This window comes from Jaculus jaculus, chromosome 16 (assembly GCF_020740685.1).
Source record: "Jaculus jaculus isolate mJacJac1 chromosome 16, mJacJac1.mat.Y.cur, whole genome shotgun sequence".
NCBI lineage: Eukaryota > Metazoa > Chordata > Mammalia > Rodentia > Dipodidae > Jaculus > Jaculus jaculus.
Window position 1 is genome coordinate 51,993,670 of NC_059117.1, and position 18,288 is coordinate 52,011,957.

The 18,288-nt window shown below is 44.8% G+C and overlaps 1 protein-coding gene across 4 annotated transcripts in view; it reads left to right on the forward strand.

The window, feature by feature from the left end:
• Znf385d (zinc finger protein 385D) overlaps positions 1 to 18,288 on the forward strand; it is a 1,102,298-nt gene that overhangs the window by 688,493 nt on the left and 395,517 nt on the right. Inside the window, exon 1 of one of the 4 annotated variants that reach the window (XM_045136112.1) lies at positions 9,634 to 9,750. The exons of 2 other annotated variants lie outside the window; for them this stretch is intronic. In XM_045136112.1, coding sequence (XP_044992047.1) covers positions 9,729 to 9,750 — 22 coding nt within the window. In that variant the 5' untranslated portion in view covers positions 9,634 to 9,728. Of the gene's footprint in view, positions 1 to 9,633; positions 9,751 to 10,291; positions 10,590 to 18,288 lie in introns of those variants that run through there. One more of the 4 variants, XM_045136111.1, reaches the window with a different exon arrangement.

Consider the following 18,288-nt stretch of genomic DNA (forward strand, 5'->3'; position numbering starts at 1 on the left):
TACCCAGTAACTAATTTTTGAATAAATGTTCTTAGGTCTTGACAAGTTCTAAGGTAAGAATTCTGGGAAAGCTTTCATTGCTAGTTATTATAAACAGAAAGGATTCCCTATTAACTGACTATGAGGAGAGACAGGGCATATACATAAGAAAAACATAGCTGGATATAATTGGGAAATATTATTTTATTTATAGGTTTTTATTCTTATCATAGTGTCAGCACATCTCTTCTTATGGATGATTAATTTTTCAGATTAAAGTTCCCAGGCATTTAATTTCCATCAGCACATCGAAAGACAATCTGAGAATAAGAATGATTTATGAGTTAGTAGCTCTGTCTACACAATCTAAACAGCTCTGATTAAAACACTACATAGATTAATTGAGCTCTGCAATTGTTCTCATATAGACACATTATTTTTCTACTTTTCAAGGTGTTTTGACACTGGGTGTTGGTATGTCAGAGACACACGCATGTTTAAAATAAATAGCCCCCCATAACACATCATTCATGTTGACAAACATCCCAGAAATTCGTCTGCTTTTAGCAAATACTCAGTTAGCAAACATCACAAACTTGTCCTCTCATTCTTGTGATGCCCTGCTGTTCAGCATCAACCTACTTTTCCTCTATCTTCCCTCAAAGGTACCACCCAGCCTCATGAATCTCATATCATCTATCGAATGATGAGTTCCAAATAAACATGAGGTCCCCATGGAACTCCGACTATATGGCCAAGTTACTGAAGATATAGAATGGAAATTACAAATTCAACGTGGCCCACACTGACCACCTCCAAACATTCCTGCAGTTCCTCCAGGCTTCTTTGTATCCATTGGTAGAAATAACATCTCATCTCAATTCCCAGGCCCTCTGGTTTGTAAAAACCCATATTCAATTTTCAGAAAATCCTACTGACTCATTTTGACACAGATATTGAATATGACCACATTTCATCATCTCTACCATTCTTACTGTGGTCTGAGCTTCCATTACTTTTCTTAAGTTGTTACACAGGTTTCCTCCCTATGGTAGTTTGATTCATGTGCTCCTCTAAACTTAAGTGTTATGAACACTAGGTCCCCAGCTGGTGGCAAGTTGGGACTGAGTGCCTTGTTGAAGGAGGTGTGTTGTTGAGGGTGGACTTATGGGTGTTATAGCCAGCTCCACCTTGACAATGTTTGGTACACGCTCCTGCTGCTGTTGTCCATCTGATGTTGGCCAGGAGGTGATGTTCAACCTCTGCTCATGCCATTGTTTTCCATTCCTTCATGGAGCATCCCCTCAAGTCTGTAAGCCAAAATAAACCCTTTCTTCCCACAGCTGCTCTTGGTCAGATGTTTATGCCAAGCTTACTGCAACACTACCTGTTCAACCTGCATTTTTTCATTCTACACACAGTAGCCATAGTGACCATTAGCATATGTCTAATGATGATACTTCAAGGGCACAACACGTATGCTGTTATAAAGGCAATGGTGTTACTTCAAGGGCACACCACGTGCGCCACTATAAAAGTAGTGACCTTACGTCAGGGTACACTATGTATGCCATTATAAAAGACAAAGTCTTTATCATGACCTACATAACTAAGTGACCACATGATGAAGCATATCCCTCTTTATACCTTGCATTTTCTACACCATTCTCTTTCCTATCCATAGAACAAGGCCTAGAATATAGGAAGCACTAAAAAGATATTGAAAGTATTACAATATTGAACCAATTAGAAGATCATTGGTTAGATGACTATTGCAGTCAGTTCATGCTTGTGGCAGAAAGCACCTGACTAAGAGCAGCAGTGGGAGGAGAGGGTTAATTTTGGCTTGCAGACTCGAGGGGAAGCTCCATAGTGGCAGGGGAAAATGATGGCATGAGCAGAGGGTGGACCAACCTCCTGACCAACATCAGATGGACAACAGCAACAGGAGAGTGTGCCAAACACTGGCAAGGTAGAGCTGGCTACAACATCCATAAGGCAGCCTCCAACAATATACCACCTCCAGGAGGCTCCAGTTCTCAAATTGCCACCATCTGGGGACCCAGTCTTCAGAACACATACGTTAATGGGGGACACCTAAATCAAACACCGTAATTCATTCGTTTTAGAACATTGTGGTAAGAGAAGCATCATCTTTCATTTGACAGACAGGCAAGTAAATGTAAATTCCCATGCTTATTTCTGTTGTGGTTTCTGTTCTTGTGATAAAACACTGACCCAAAGCAGCTGATGGGAGGAAAGGTTTCACTGTGGCTCACAGACTTGAGGGGCAGCTAGCTCCATGATGGAGGGGAAGCATGGCGTGAGCAGAGGCTGGACATCACCTCTGCCATAGCAGGTGGACAGCAGCAGCAGCAGAGTGAGCTGAGCTCTGGCAAGGGGGTGCTGACTATAACACCCCAAAGCCCACCCCTAACAACACAGCTCCTCCAGAAAGACTTCACCTTCCAAACTACCATCAGCTGAGGACCAAGCTTTCAAAACAAATGAGGTTTTGGGAGACGTCTGATTGAAGCCGCCACAATGTTCAAGAACTAGAGTAGGAATGAGGGTCACATACCACATGGAATTCCAGCAACTCTCCAGTTGATCTCATAGACATGAAGACTTCCTCATACCTGGAGATGTGAGGCTTGAAGAGGGTCCAAAGATTGAGATCAATGAAGCGAACTTTGTCTTCAAGGAAGCTGTACTAATCATTAGAGATGCATTGAAGGATGAGAAGGATAAGACATTCAAATGGAGACATCAACAAAGCCTTGATTAGGAAAGGCTTTATCTGTCAAGGCAGAGGGCAGCACCCTAAGCAATGGGATGACAAGATTTTATATATATATATATATATATATATATATATATATATATATATATATATATGATATATATCAATATATATATATATTGGATATATTGGATATATATATATATATATATTGGAGACAGAGACATGAAGAGGTACACAAAAAGCAAGAGAGAATGGGTGCATCAGGGCATCCTGTCACTATAAACGAACTCGTGGTGCATGAGACACTTTGTGCTTGTGGCTTTACATAGGTAGTGGGGAATCAAACCCTGGCATCAGGCTTTGCAAACAAGCAACTTTTGACCACTTAGCCATCTCTCCAGCCATATATCCTTAAAAAAGAAAATTTATTTTTATTATCAAGCAGGAGTGGGGTAGGAAATGGGCATGCCAGGGTCTCCCACCACTGTAAATGAAAAGAAGATGCATGTGCATCTTTGTGCATCTGGCTTAGGTGGGTCCTGGGGAATGGAACCCCGGACCATCAAGCTTTGCAAGAAAGTGCCTTTAATCACTGGGCCACCTCTCCAGCCCCGCAGTTATCTTTTATAAAGCCAATAATAATAAGAGACCAAATATGGAGCATGGATTGGGCTGCAGCAAGCCTGGAATTAGCTACCCAGGATAAGATGGTGTTGCTGCCACATAACACCAAGCTCAACTGAAGCCCGGAGGAATGAAACAGAAGACACAGACCGAGTTATGCCCACTCAATCTAAGTGACTGCTGCCTGCAGCTATAAGAATTTGAAAGTACAAACAAGTTCACACACTGTGGCCGGCGCCACCACCTGGTATCGGTGTAGCATGGCGCTCTGGAACAGCTGCTGCTAAGCATGGACAGATTTAGTTTGTGTAAACACTGCTCACAAGACACCAGCAACCCCGAAGAAGTGGCTGCAGTCACTGAGAAGTGTGGGCTGTTGTTCACGCACTAGAGCTGTACTCAGCCAGTCATTTGGTCACGTACTCACAAGTATTTCTTTAAAACAACAAAACAAAACATTTTGTTCATTTATTTGGAAGCAGAGTAAGACACATACACAGAGAATAGGCATCCCAGGGTCACCAGGTGCTGCAAATGAACTCCAGATACATGCACCACTTTCTGCATCTGGCTTTAGTTGGGAATTGAACCCAGTTCGTTAGGCTTTCCAGGCAAAGACCTTAACCGCTGAGCCATTTCTCCAGCCCACAAGTACTTCTTGAGTAGCAGCATATGAGGGATGCTTTAAGGATAACAGAGGTACTGTTGAAAAGATGAAAATCCTTGCCCTTATGGAAATTATATTCCAGAGTAGAGAATTAAAGTAAACACATGACCACCCTACTACGTTTGATGATAATTGGAATGGAAAACAGTAATGGATATTAGGAAACACTAGAGGAGGGATGAAAGTCATTTGACATTGTCTAAAGGGAGAAATGAATGACTGATGAACCTGCAGTGAAGATTTAAGCATCGTGGGGACCAAGGCTGGAAGCCACTTGCATCATAGAGCAGAAAGAAAATTCTCACCTATTTACAATGCTTCAATCTAAAATATGTGACTGGTGTGTAGGCATCCCCTGTTTTCATAGCAAAAGGTATTGTGGTAGTTTTCATGCGATCGTTTGAATGTATGGCCCCATGGACTCAGGAGCTTAATTAAAATTAAGCTTGCTACTTAAGTCCCCAGCGGGCAGAGCCCTGCTCAGGGGTGTGACACTGAGGGCTGAGCTTGGAGTCCAGCCCTGAGGTGTGTGGAGAACAACGGACACTCTGACGTGGTTGCGCTGCTGGCTGCTGGTGCTCTCCTTGTGCGTGCATCTACAGAAGTGGGCCAGCTTCTCCCCCCATGATGATGCTTCCCTTGGATTCTGTCAGCCTGAAGTAAACCCTGTCTTCCCATAAACTGCTTCTGGGCGGGTGTTTGTCCCAGTAACTTGAAAGTAACTGCAAAAGGTATATCTCTATCTGATAAGCAGATCAAAGCCATGGTTAGCCCTAGAGGATCTGTCTCTGCCTCTGGAGATATACCCAGTTCGTCAGAGCATCTAAGAGATGAGTCACATAAGAGTCTGAGATGGAAACCAGATAGACCCTTCCCTGGAAACTATGGGGTCACTGACTAGAAGTGACATACAGCTATGTCTCTCAGCCCATCTGGCACATTTGTAATCCTATGTGGAGCCAACAGCATATTTTATTTCTTTTGGATGTTATTATACTTCAAATAAGAAATGGTATATTGGGGCTGGAGAGATTGCTTAGTGGTTAAGCACTTGCCTGTGAAGCTTAAGGATCCTGGTTCGAGGCTCAATTCACCATCATCGTTTGCAGTGGCTGGAGGCCCTGGTGTGCCCATTCTCTGTTTATCTGCCTCTATCTCTCTGTCTGTTGCTCTCAAATAAATAAGTAAAAATAAATAACATCAATAACAAAAAAGAATTGTGCTTTACAAAAGAAAGGAAGAAGGGAAGGAAGGAAGGAAGGATGGAAGGAAGGAAGGAAGGAAGGAAGGAAGGAAGGAAGGGAGGAGGGAAGGGAGGAAGGGAGGAGGGAAGGGAGGGAGGAAGAAGAAAGGAAGGAAGGGAGAAATGGTATATTGGCTGGGCATGGTGGTACATGCATTTAATCCCAGCACTCTGGAGGCCAAGGTAGAAAAGAGCCTACCTGTGAGTTTGAGGCCAGCTTGAGACTACATAGTGAATTCCAGGTCAGTCTGGGTTAGAGTGAGATTCTACTTCAAAAAATAAAAAAAAAAGTGTAAGTAAATACACAAATAAATATAAAAATACAAGTAAAATAAATTGAAGACAGAAAAATGTATAAAATTTAAACAAACATCACATGTTTTCATCAGATAGAAGCATATTTTAGCATATTTTATCTTAGACTTTGATATTCCAGATGACCCTTAACTGAGTGGAGAGAACAGCATGCCATTACAATATATATATATTTAGGCTGGAGAGATATCTTAGTGATTAAGGTGCTTGCCTGAGAAGCCTAAGAACCCAGGTTCGACTCCACAAATCACATGTCAGCCAGATGCACAGGTGGTACATGCATCTGGAATTTGTTTCAGGTGGCTGGAGGCCCTGGTGTGCACGTTTTCTTTCTCTCTTAAATAATATTTATTTGCAAGCAGAGAGAAATAGAAAGAAGACTGAAAGGGGGAAGAGGTCCACTTTGTGCTTTACATGGGTACTGGGGAAGTGAACTCAGGTCGTTAGGGTTTGCAGGCAAGTACCTTAGGCCCTGACCCATCTCTTACACCTTAAGGCACTAGAGAAGACACTAGAGAGAAGAACACAGCTTTAAAAACAGAGAACACTGGCCTCTTCTTGATTGAGCAGAGTTCCCCTGCATTGATAGAGCACCCATGTATACCTTGAACACCATACCATTTCTGTGGCCACATTCTGCATTCAGAGTGTAACACTCTATAGAGCAGACAGAGACCACATATTCTATCACCCCTAACCCCTATGCCTATAAGTTCATGGCCATACTGAAATATTTTATTTATTTATTTTTGAGGTAGGATTTTGCTCTAGTCCAGGCTGGTGTGGAACTCACTATGTAGTCTCAGGGTGGCCCTGAACTTATGATCATCCTCCTACCTCTGCTTTCCTAGTGTTGGGATCAAAGGCATGCATCACCATGTCTGGCCTGTTCTTCTAATACTTTATTTATTTGCAAAGAGAGAGAGAGAGAGAGAACAGAGAATGGGCCAGGGCCTCTAGCCATTGCAAAGGAAATCCATATTCATGCCCCACTTTGTGCATCTGGCTTTGCATGGGTCCTGGGGAATCAAACCCAGGCCCTTAGGGTTTGCAGACAAGCACCTTAACCCCTGAGCCATCTCTCCAGGTCCTATGTTTGTTTTTCTAACATGCAGTGACATGCATATTGAAGAAGGCCTTTTCCTGAGCCTCTGACTGGCAGCTGTATTTGAAGTAAGGCCATCTGTTGGGGGACTCTTACATGAATTCAACATGCAACTATTTTAAAAATATCTTTTATTTAATCATTTATTTGAGAGAGAAAATGGGCACAACCAGGGCATCTAACCACTGCAAATCAACTCCAGATGCATGTGCCACGTTGTGCAATGGCTTTAAGTGGGTTCTGTGGAATAGAACCTAGGTGCTTACGCTTTGCAGACAAGTGCCTTAACCATTAAGCCATTTCTCCAGCCTTGCACGCAACTATTAAGACGGAAGTTGTTTATTAACCTGATCATAAGGAACCTAGCTTAACATGTCTTAGGTACTTGTGACGCAGATAATATCTAATTCTATATCTACACTTGCCACTAAGAAGGATGATATGCGTGGAAGTCCGGTGTGGTCTCTGTAAAATGCAACACCAATGGAAGGCTGTCATTAGTGATGGAAGCTAGTCCCTTAGCACTTCAAACCTGTTTTAAATTCAACTCTTCAGGCTTGCATCGCCCAACTACAGGAACTCAAATGGACCAAAAACTCTAACATTAAACTGCAGCGCCCCCTAGCCCACGTAGGAGGCGAAGGCAGCTGCAGGGCCTCGTGCACAAGCTTCCTGCAGATGGTTCCTTTGCCTAAGGGAAACACCATTAGCTGTACTTTTGGATGCTTTCCATCTGTCCAACAGGAAAAACACTTAAGGATTTTCTTCCACATTTGACTGCGACAGTGTTTTTATTTTTAATCTTAAAAAAGTAGTAGGATAGTAAATTTACTATTTAAGCTTCCCTCCTCCACATGTCTTTCAGGGAAGGAGGTTTCTGAAGAAAACGGGACTGGAGGGGCATGTTAGCACTTGCCTGGTATCTCAGCACCTCCGAACTTGAGGTCCGAGCATCAGGAGTACGGGGTCAGCCTGGGCTACATACACTGCAAGACCCAAACCATATCTCAAACAGAAACAGACAAATGACAAAATTGAAGAGGACTGAATTTGTTTAAGATTCACTGTGGCTCTGACATGAACTTAATTCCCTATTTATCTGATTGTACTCCATTGTGAAAGTGCTCTGCTCACGAAGGAGACCTAGGAGTTAGAGTGTTTGTCTTTTTTTTTTTTGTTTGTTTTTAAGAGTTTGCACACAAAATGAATAAGAGCTTCTGCCCTTAGAAATCTACCAATGAATGCATAGTGTATAAAGAAGCATCTGAGTATTTTAGCGTCAGATTGCTCCCGTGGCTTATGAAAGCTCAAGGTGGTGGTGCATGACTTTAATCCCAGAGGTCGGAGGATCACAGAGAGTTCGAGGCCACCCTGAGACTAGTGAAGTCCAGGTAAGCCTGGACTAGAATGAGACCCTACCTTGAAACAGCAACAAAAAAGGAAATAAAAGCCCAGAATAAACAAAACAATTACTTCTTTCAGAGGCATTTTGAATCTCCATCGTTTTTAGAGAAATTTCCATGTCTTAAGAGTCCAGTGGATAAACTAGACCCTATAGTCCTCGGAGGGACCGTGCTGCTGGTCTCCGCGTTGAGTATTTATTCATTAATCACAGAGCTTGGAGGGATTTCTTTCTAACACCCTTTTTATGTACAGTAAGGGCAGAGGAGCCAGAGACTAGGCTGAGCTGCACTTTCCTTGAGTGGCATCTCTCAAATGTAGTGTGTGTGTCAACATTGGTGACCAGTCTTGAATTCTGACATAATCTTGGTCTCCTTTCCATCCCGACGCCTCTCCCTTGTAGGGGTTCAAAGGTCATTTCCACCCGGGTGAGCTCTCTGGTACTCACTGAGGGAGGAGGGAGAAAGCGCAACATGTGACCGTGGGAGGGGACTTTTCTCACACTACCCCTCTTTCCATCCCTCTAGCAACCTAGATCAGGAAATGCTCTGGAAATAAAAAACACCTTTTACCAGCAACTTTCTGTGATCCAATCCATTGCCCAAGCCAGGGTCTCTTGATTTCCTCTTAAGAATAAAAAAAAGAAAAAAAGCTTAAACAACCCTAGACCCTCAGGCTCAGATCTGCAAGCAAAAGGCACAGTAGCCCCTCGCCCACCAGCTGCATCTTCAACTTGGAGAGGAGGAGGCTCAATTTTGGGCAGGGGTGATGGTACTCACATAAAAGTACGACTTAATTTCATGTTCATGGTAGAATTCTCCTGAGCCAGGTCCCCGTACCCATATGCTGGGTGAATCCCCTCTTCTTTAAGACAGCCTGGGGGGCGCCCCTCACCCGGTTCCCCTCTGGTGGTTCAAGCTTCCCTCATCATGACATCTCTCAGCGGAGGGGTCAAAGCATGTCAGGGGAGGATGTCAGAGCATCTCTCAGGGGAGGGGTCAGAGCATCTCTCAGGGGCGGGGTCCGAGCATCTCTCAGGGGAGGAGTCAGAGCATGCCAGAGGAGGGGTCAGAGCATGTCTCAGGGGAGAGGTCAGAGCATTTTCAGGGGAGGGGTCAGAGCATCTCTCAGGGGACGGGTCAGAGCATGTCAGGGGAGGGGTCAGAGCGCCTCTGGGGGAGGGGTCAGATCTTCTCTCTAGGAGAGGGGGAGTGGGAGGGGGAGGGCGTCTTGGAGCCGGGGTGGGGCTCGCTAGGGGAGGGGAGGGAGGGGGTCTGTTGGTTGTACTACTCCCAGTTCCTGATGTCACAGGCGCGGCAAGGGCAGCGCAAGGAGGAGTCGGGTTACAGTGAGGATGGGCAGCGGCGGCGCGCGAGGCCCGAGCGCACGCTGCAGCGGCCGCGGGCGCCGGGGGCCGTAGCCGGAGCCGCCTGGAGCCGGAGCGCGCGGGCGCTCGCGCATCCCGCCTGCCCGCCCGGGGAGGAGGCACATCGCTCGGCGGCGCTGCTTGCTCGCCACGCCGGGGAGGGGACGGGACGACGACGTCTGCACCGACCGTAGCATGCCACGGCTCTGCCCTGCGTGCCAGCCTTGGGTGCCAGCAGCGGAGGCTGAGAGACGCCGCGGTGGGCTTCCAGCTGTCTGATTTATGAGAAACATAATGTATTTTGGTGAGTGTCCACTACGATGATGCAATTCTGGGGGGGGGTGCCCCCGAACCTCTTCATCACGCAACCAAGCACTTTAAAAAAATAAATTTTTAAGCTGCTAGAATATATTGCAACCCAGCAACCTGGGTAGGGCAGCTTGGAAAGAAAGCCTCCTTTATCCTCTCATCCGGGCTGGTCATTTGCTGTGCGTAAATTTAAGTTGGAAAAGAAAAGAGATGTGGGTTGGGGGTGGTGGCCGTGGATAAAGTTTGGCTGGATTTGTGGTCCTAAAGTTGGCTTTTTTAGCTAGGTGGAGGTGCAGCGTGGGAAGTCATGGGCTAACTTAATGGGATGAGGGACAAAGTTCCTTCGCTGTGGGTGCTGTGAGGGCTTGGTCAGGAGGACGGCTTCCTGAGGCGGCTGGGTTTTCCCTACTTGTGAGGCAGAACTGGCAAACATCGGCTAGTGAGTGGTGTCTGGATGCCTAAGGACACTCCTGCATCTGAACCCAGAGCTAGAGGCAACCTAACCCTAAATGCATATTCTTTCAGCCCTCAGGAGTTGTTGAATCTGGGTGCGTTTTAGTTCAGGGCGGCGGTGGAAAGCTCCCTGAAGGTTTCAGCCTAGCCGCCTGCATCTCCAGAAAGCATGTGGAAGCTTCCATGCTGAGCAATGTTAGCAGGCTGGGAGCTGAGCCGGATACTTGCATTGGAATGCTGCAAACTTGCAGCTGGGAAAAAGAGACAAAACCCCCTCCACTTCAGAAGAAGGCGACGATTAGGAGGGAGTAGAAGTTATGCTTTCCCTGTCTAAATCCCGTCCGGAGTCATCACTGAGCAGCATCTTTCTGATACTAAGAGGTTTGTGGGAGGAATTGAATGGAGGGTCAAGGGGAGCTTTTATAGGGTGCCTACACTCTGGGTCATTACTGGGTTTTAATGTTAAGATCATTATTCTTCTGAAGAGGTATCTAGATAATCTATGGTTTGGGGGGCACTATTGGCTTCTGGGCATCGTGTTGGTATTTGTTTTGTTTGGTCTCATGAAGCCTTTGGAACATAAGAGAGAGTGTGGAAGGACCCAAAGTTGCCACAGCTGAATGCTTGTCGTCCTAGTCTTTGACAGCAGTTTTGATTTCTCTATAATTTCTGTCATATTAGAAAAGAAGCCTTAAAATAACCTGAAGGGATTTAAAGGCAAAGATCCTCATTCCCTAGCCAAATTTCAGCAGCATCCAGATTTCAGCAACACCTCTTCCTGAGAGTGGCAGTGAGGGAAGGGGAAAGCTTATTTACTGACAATTAATATTCCAGCATTTATTACAAATGTATTTTAATTTGTCTTGTGAATCAAGTAAAATTTCAGCGTCGGTGATGAGATTGAGCGATGGTGAAGATTATGATTTTAGTTTACGGTCCTGTGCTCTTGATGGACGTGGCTAGTGTGTCAAAGTGGCAGTGTGAAGCCACCCTGCTGGGCTGGGCTGGTGACACGGGACGACATTCATGGGGCTAGCTCATGTTCGCGGTGAACTTGGCCAGCTGTCTCGTGAAGGAGGGTGAGTCACAGGGCAATTAGTTTCATTGTGTCACGCAAGTTTTTAATAGTATGCATTGAAAAGTGATGTCCAGCTTCCTCCAGCTGAAATCATACTCTCAGGAAGGCCAGGCCAAAGATGCCCTGCGTGTTTGAGTATGGTTTTGTCCAACCATCGTGCCTGGAGGGCGAGCCTCCTCGGGCGTGTTTCTCCATTCCCAGAGGAAGGCGTGTGTTCGGGACTGCCGGTGCTTTCAGGGTATGCCAGGCAGCCTCTCTCTAAAGCTCTCAGGAACCCAGAGCTCCAGAGCTCAGCTATGTCTAGCACATACCTGGTCCAAGACCTATGGGGAAAAGATCTGTGTGGAAGACCCCAGGCATCTTTAAAGGCCACAGCACGATAGTATTTGCAACCCCTAACACGGTGTGGAGTGTGCACGGCGTCATGCACAGGCAGCTCGACGCTTATTTGTTATGGGGATCTCAAATTTCATCTATTTCATGTAATTTTTCAAAACGATGTTTTCACTTCACAAATGCATCTACCAATCACTGCATCCTTCATTGCTGAACTGCAAATGGTTTTTCAAGTCAGAATTAACAAGAGGAAAGGAAAAGTAGAGCTTTTCATGCATGGGCTTTTCTTGTGACTTGAACAAGGTAGGACGTGTCAGGAGTCTTGTGACTGTTCCTAGCGTGGGGGGCATGTGAGCAGGGTGATAGAACGCTTGGAGGAGAACTGCTGTAAAAGCCGGACATAAACTTCCCTATACCTCATCCCTCATCTGACTTGTAAGGTGTTACCATGTCCCTCTTCAAATGCTCCTGCCTTAGCTGGTTGGCTCCGACTCCCTGCTTCTCCTTAAGCCTCTAGTCCCAGAGGAACTGGACAGTGGACCTGTCCAAGGTCAGCTGGAGTAAGTTGTGTGTGTGCATGTTGGTGGGAACTGTACTAGTTCCAGCTCTGAACCACAGGTTCTATTTAAGTGAATTCTCTCCTACTTACAGGACAAATGGAGCTTTTGATGACCTAAGCCTCACTCGTATGTCCTATTGAGATTTGAGTGTCGTGTTTTCAATAATCATTGGCTGGCTCTTGCTGCTCAGGGATTTAAGAGTTTGCTGTTCAATCACCGTGGATACTTTTGTTACTTACTCTATTGATCTCGCATTCATTACTTATGGTTAAATAGAAGGTTCACGAGAGAGAAATAGAGGGAATATCTCAGTCAGCAACTGCCCAGTGAGATATACTGTAAAAGTAAGGGGGAAATAACAAATACTTGTGAAGTTACCTTCCCTGTCCCCATAAATATTTTACATGGTTAAAAATGACATGTGTTATGGACGAATAGCCACTAATCATTTATCAAGTAATAAAAGTCAGGCACGGGGGGGATTTCTTCCCAGACCAAGGAAAAGCCTGTGGGCAGTTGTCTGCACAACAGACAGAGATGCCAGGTCACAGGTGGCTTAGGAGTGTGCCCGTAGAAAGGGCAGGATGCTAGGTTGAGTGCTTCCCAGCAGTGGCCCAGTGCCCAGGAGAAGGCTAGAACTGGGCACACTGTCTCCAGTTCCAGGCACCATATGTCCAAATCATTTCCCCCTCCCATCTGGCCTGACACATTCTCTCCTGCTGGAGGGTCATCGTTGATAAGGGCCATGCTATGCACACAGATTGTTCCTGGCCAGGGAGGTGCCTGTTTCACCCTTGGCCATCATGGTAGGACATGCAAAGCTGGTTTTATGTAGAAATTTCTTCATCTACCCCAAATCAGTATGTTTTCTGACCAAGTCAGCCGAACAGAGATGATGGTGAACTTGAGTCTGGGGTGAGAGGAGGGGTACAGGCTATGAGAATGCTGTCGCAAAATGAAATAATCCATCTGAAACAAACGAGTAGAACTGAGAGACAAATGTTAACATTCGCTGTAAATGTTACTATTAATAGTGTGTTAATTAAACCCAGAGAAAAGGGCAAGTAAAATTTAGAAAGGAAGTGTGAATGAGCCATTCCAGTTGGGTTCGACATTAATTGTGGATCAGTCATGTCCTTAACAATGTCTGAGAAAGTGGGAAAAGTACCTGGGGAGGTGCCTATCACAACCCAAAGGGCTTTGAGCCCCCCCAATGTTTTCATGCAACAGCTAGGAAAATTCTAAGTCTCACGTGCGCGCGCGCACACACACACACACACACACACACACACACACACACACACGGTCTCAGGCAGGACCTTGGCTGTCCTTCAGCATGTTCAGAACAGTCGCACATCAACACTTACCCTTTGAGCTGTGGTCAAACCATCAAGTTTCACCTGCAAAGCAGTGTTAGAAAAACAGGCGAACAACAAGGTTATGAGGAGGAAAAGGGTCAGAAAGCAGCATGCAGGACAGAAAGACATCCCTCTTTTTCAGTGGAAACATTTGACTCCTTCTAATTAGTCTGTAGTAAGTGATCCATTGTGGGGAGTTAGGTGCAAGAGAATCTTTCTTTCCACTCAGGAAATAATTCTGGCTACCCTGTCCCTGACAAAAGGAGAGAATAATAATTTAGGAGGAAACCGTCACATCCAAATCCCTCCATTTAAATTGTGGAGTCATAATCATTATGTGTTAATACAAATGGGTCTCGGTGAGGTGACAAACACAGGGGATTGCTGGGCAGGTGTATTTTGTGGGAAGGAAGCAGTCCTCCCAGAGAACAGCAAAGCCGTGATGGCCTCTCTTTGGACAACTGCCTTTTAAATTCATATGAGCTCCTCAGTTCTAGAAGCCAAATTCCAAATTTGATCAATGTACCAGTAACACAGATTATTTAATAAAGCTTTAAAGTTTCAGTTATTTTTTCTTTTCTTTTTTTTTCTTAAAGGCCCTCCTTAGTTGTTACAGTTATGTGGAAGTGAGATGAGTTTATTTAAGGGATAAATTCCAAAATTCATGAGATAATGAGAACTTACAAAGTTACCCTTTTGTGGGTGGCATAATGGTTCAAAAAAAAAAAATTTAAATTAGTGGTTTCTGACTCCCACTCCAGAAGATGTGGTCACAGCTGTTTTTAACAGACCATTGATAAGACAAAATATGTTGTGTAATTGTGTGTGTGTGTGTGTAACATTAGTACATCAAACACTACCATATTACACAGTATTATTAGAATATTGTTGCTCACTCACAGATTTTACATATTCCTGAATCTTTCAACATCATTTTAACTCTTATGCTTAAGTATTGATTTAATGAGATAGAAATTAAAATGATTTTTGAGCTCAGTTGGTTTTCAAGTTTAACTGTTACATACATTACAGGTTTAAAAAAAATCAAGTAATGAGGTTTCTGCTGAGGACTTCTCCCGCTGTAGAAACAGTGGTGCTTATATAAGCAGAAACCCATTTCTACTCTGACCTTGAAAAGGGATGTTTCTATTTGTATTACACTATGAAAAACATGTCAGAAAACAGCAAAGGTCATAGCCACTGCCCTCTCTCTTTCTTCCTGTCTTTAAAAAAGCCATTACTTATCATTTCCTTCAAAGATTAGTTTTGCAACAGAATTTCACACATGATTGGTGGCATTAAGAGAAAAATACAGCAGAAGAGGTGGCTAGAAAAATCAAAGCTTGAAGTGGCTGAGATCATGCTTGAGCCAAATTGCTAGGGTTGAAAATAGGAAGACGCCTTACACTGCCACAGACTTAAAACCTGTATGAGACAGCTGGGAGGCTGGCCTCCTTTGAATGCAAAGCCCATGTTTGTACAGCCTTTCACGTGGAAGATGTTGGTGTGAGACCCTCTCGCTTGCAAAGCCTCAGATGCATTTGGAGCTCTGGAGGGGGTGCAGCAAGCCCCTGCTTCTTATCCATTGTTCAGAGTTCTCCGTTTTGTCTACCTGCAATATCCCAGTTCTGTAAGGTGAGAGGAAATAGAAAAGTAACATGGCCAAGGTCAGCCATGAGGGCAGCTGCAGGATCCTGACTGAAGCCCTGAGACATGCTGTCTACCTACCCCGCAGTGCTGTCCCTGGTGGGGCGTGGAGCGGGAGAGGGCGCAGAGGGGCCAGTGGGCTGAGAGTCCAAATCGATGAGTGTTGTTTGAGTGGGGCCCTTTACTCAGTGTGGAGTACTGCCACTGGGGTTGGACTGGGATTTGGTGGGCGCTGGAGAGCGGAGAGACAGGAATGCCTCCTCCCTAGCTCACGCTGGAGTTGATTTTATTTTATTTTGAGTGGGGGGAGGGGTTGGGCATGCCAGGACCTCCAGCCACTGAACGTGAACTCCAGATGCATGTGCCACCCTGTGCATCTGGCCTTGCATGGGTACTGGGGAACTGAACTTCGATCTTTTGGCTTTATGGGCAAGTGCCATAACCACTAAGCCCTCTCTCCAGCCCGAAAGCTATACTTTCGTGTTAACAGAAGAAAGTCCTTCTTGCTCATGAAACATTAAGTGCTAGTTTTTTAATCTATAGAAGTAAAAGACTACTTCTTAATATTAGATCATAAGTTAAATGCAAAGAATTCTCCCATCTCTTTTCCATTTCTGGATGGCTCTTTGTCACAGTAAGGTGGGAAGAGAAGACAGAATTCTACAGCTTACTGGGACTATAGTGCTAAAAGTCCTGAAGGATAACGAACATCACACTATACAATGGTTCACTTCACCTGACCCTAATTTCAGCTCTGGGCTCCAGTGGCTGGGGAGGGGAGGGCACTCTGCACCAATAGCTGAGCATGCCTGGGAAGCCACAGAAGAAAGTGAGTTAACATCCACAAGACTTTTGAAAGACATTTGTACCATTGTTATTCATGCATACTTTTTCCATATTCGTGCATTTTGCTGAGGAGGGAAGGACCAGTAGCAGATTGCTCCCAGGATACAAAAGCAATCATGAATGCAAACGTCCTGTAATTAAACATGGTCTCTCAGACTTGCATAGCAATTTGTTTTTTTTAGGAACATTATGCCTTTTTATCCTCAAAATGACCCATTTTTGAGCCTCAGAGAAACAAAACTACTTTTTCAAGGTCTCACAGCAACTTAATGTTAAGGCTCAAATACTTCATTCAGAACTTCTGAGATGTATTTAGTACTTTTATAGCAGAATATAGGAATCTTTTTATGAACGCAAGTTATTTGTATTAGTAATTCTAGAAAAAAAATCCCCACTAACAATTAAGGACCTGAATACAACTGGTTACGATGTAAGATGTGTCTGTGTTTTGACTTTGTAGAAGCATGATTGTTAGCAGAGGTCTAAAAAGAATTCATAATTTCATTAATTTTACTTTTTTGTTGTTGTTTTTCTGAGGTAGAGTCTCACTCTAGCCCAGACTGATCCGGAATTCACTATTAAGTCTCTGGTGGCCTTGAACTTAAAGTGATCCTCCTACCTCTGCCTCTGGAGAGCTGGGATTAAAGGCGTGCGCCGCCACGATGGGCACACTGTGTCCGTGGTGTGACATGTTGTCATAGCGCCGTGCCTTGACTATGGCAGTTGGCCCCGGGCAGAATCCAGGCTTTTATAGAGCAGTACCAAATATTAAAGCTCATGTTAATTTAATGGTTTATATTCCCACTCACTGTAGTTAACACAGTGCTGTAAAAAAAAATAGAAGTCATTTATGTTATTATAAGATCATGGATATTTATAATGACCCTATCACCTTAATTGATAAAGATGGTATCACAGCCTGCTGTCAATGGCATGACAAAAAGAGGGAGAAATGGCCTTATTTATAATCTTACTGTTCCACCCTCAGGCTTCCTGTCCTTGGGTAAGTCATCTCACATATTTGATACTTTCTTGCTTTGCAAAAGAATAACTCCTGAGTGTGGTGGCACATGCCATTAATGCCAGCACTCAGGAGACAGAGGTTGTAGGGTCACTAAAGAGACAGAGGTTGGGGATCGCTGTGAGTTGGAGGCCAGCCTGAAGCTACAAAGTGAATTCCAGGTCAGCCTGGACTAGAGTGAGACCCTACCCTGAAAAACCAAACAAAAACAACAAAAACAAAAACAGCAGTGTTTTCCAGGCTGTGGAAATGGTTCGGTGGGTAGGGTGCTTGCTACACAAGTGAGAGGAACGAAGCTCAGCCCCGTAAAGCTCGACCCAGTGGCACGTGTCTCTGACCCCAGCACTCCTAGGGCAAGACAGGAGGCAGAGATCGCAGAACACCCCGGAGAGCCCAAACCCCCGTGTATGAGGTGCCAAACAACCAGATGCCCTACCTCAAATCAGATGGAACATGCAGCTGCCACCTGAGCTTGTTCTACCACTTCCACATGAATGACCCCCGCCTGGCCTCTCACACACGTACAAAGATGAAAATAGGGGCTGGAGAGATGACCTAGCAGTTAAGGCACTTGCCTGTGAAGCCTAATGACCCAGGTTTGATTCCCTATTATCCACATAAGCCAGATGCACAAGGTGGCACATGCGTCTGGAGTTCTTTTGCAGTAGCTAGAGGCCCTAGCATGCCCACATACTTTCTCTTTCAAATAAATAATAAATAAAATATTTTTAAAAAGATAAAAATAGGATAATGTTTCCCACAGTTCTATTTTAAGGACTAAAGTATACAGCAGATGTAAAAGTGCTTATGAACAGTAAGTGTACGGTTATAGGTAGACGTTTAGTTTTTATAATTATACTTCTATTACATTTGTAATTGTTCAAATGTGTGTCCCCCAGTAGACTCAGATGTCTTATTAAAACCTGTAACTTACATTTCCAGGGCCTAACTGGAGGAGGCATCACTAGGGGCAGATCCTGGGGTCCAGCCCTAAGGTGTTACTGGGGATGGGTCTGAATTCCAGCCTAAGGTCTGCAGAGTGAGTTCTGCCTGGGTGTCCTGAGGCTTGGCTGGTGGGCTGCCAGTGTAGCTCTTGCTAATGGTGCTGCTGGTGGTGTTTTCCTCTCTGTGTAGATGAAGCGCCAAACAACCAGATGCCCTACGTCAGATCAGATGGAACATGCAGCTGCCACCTGAGGTTGTCCTACCACTAACACATGAATGACCCCGCCTG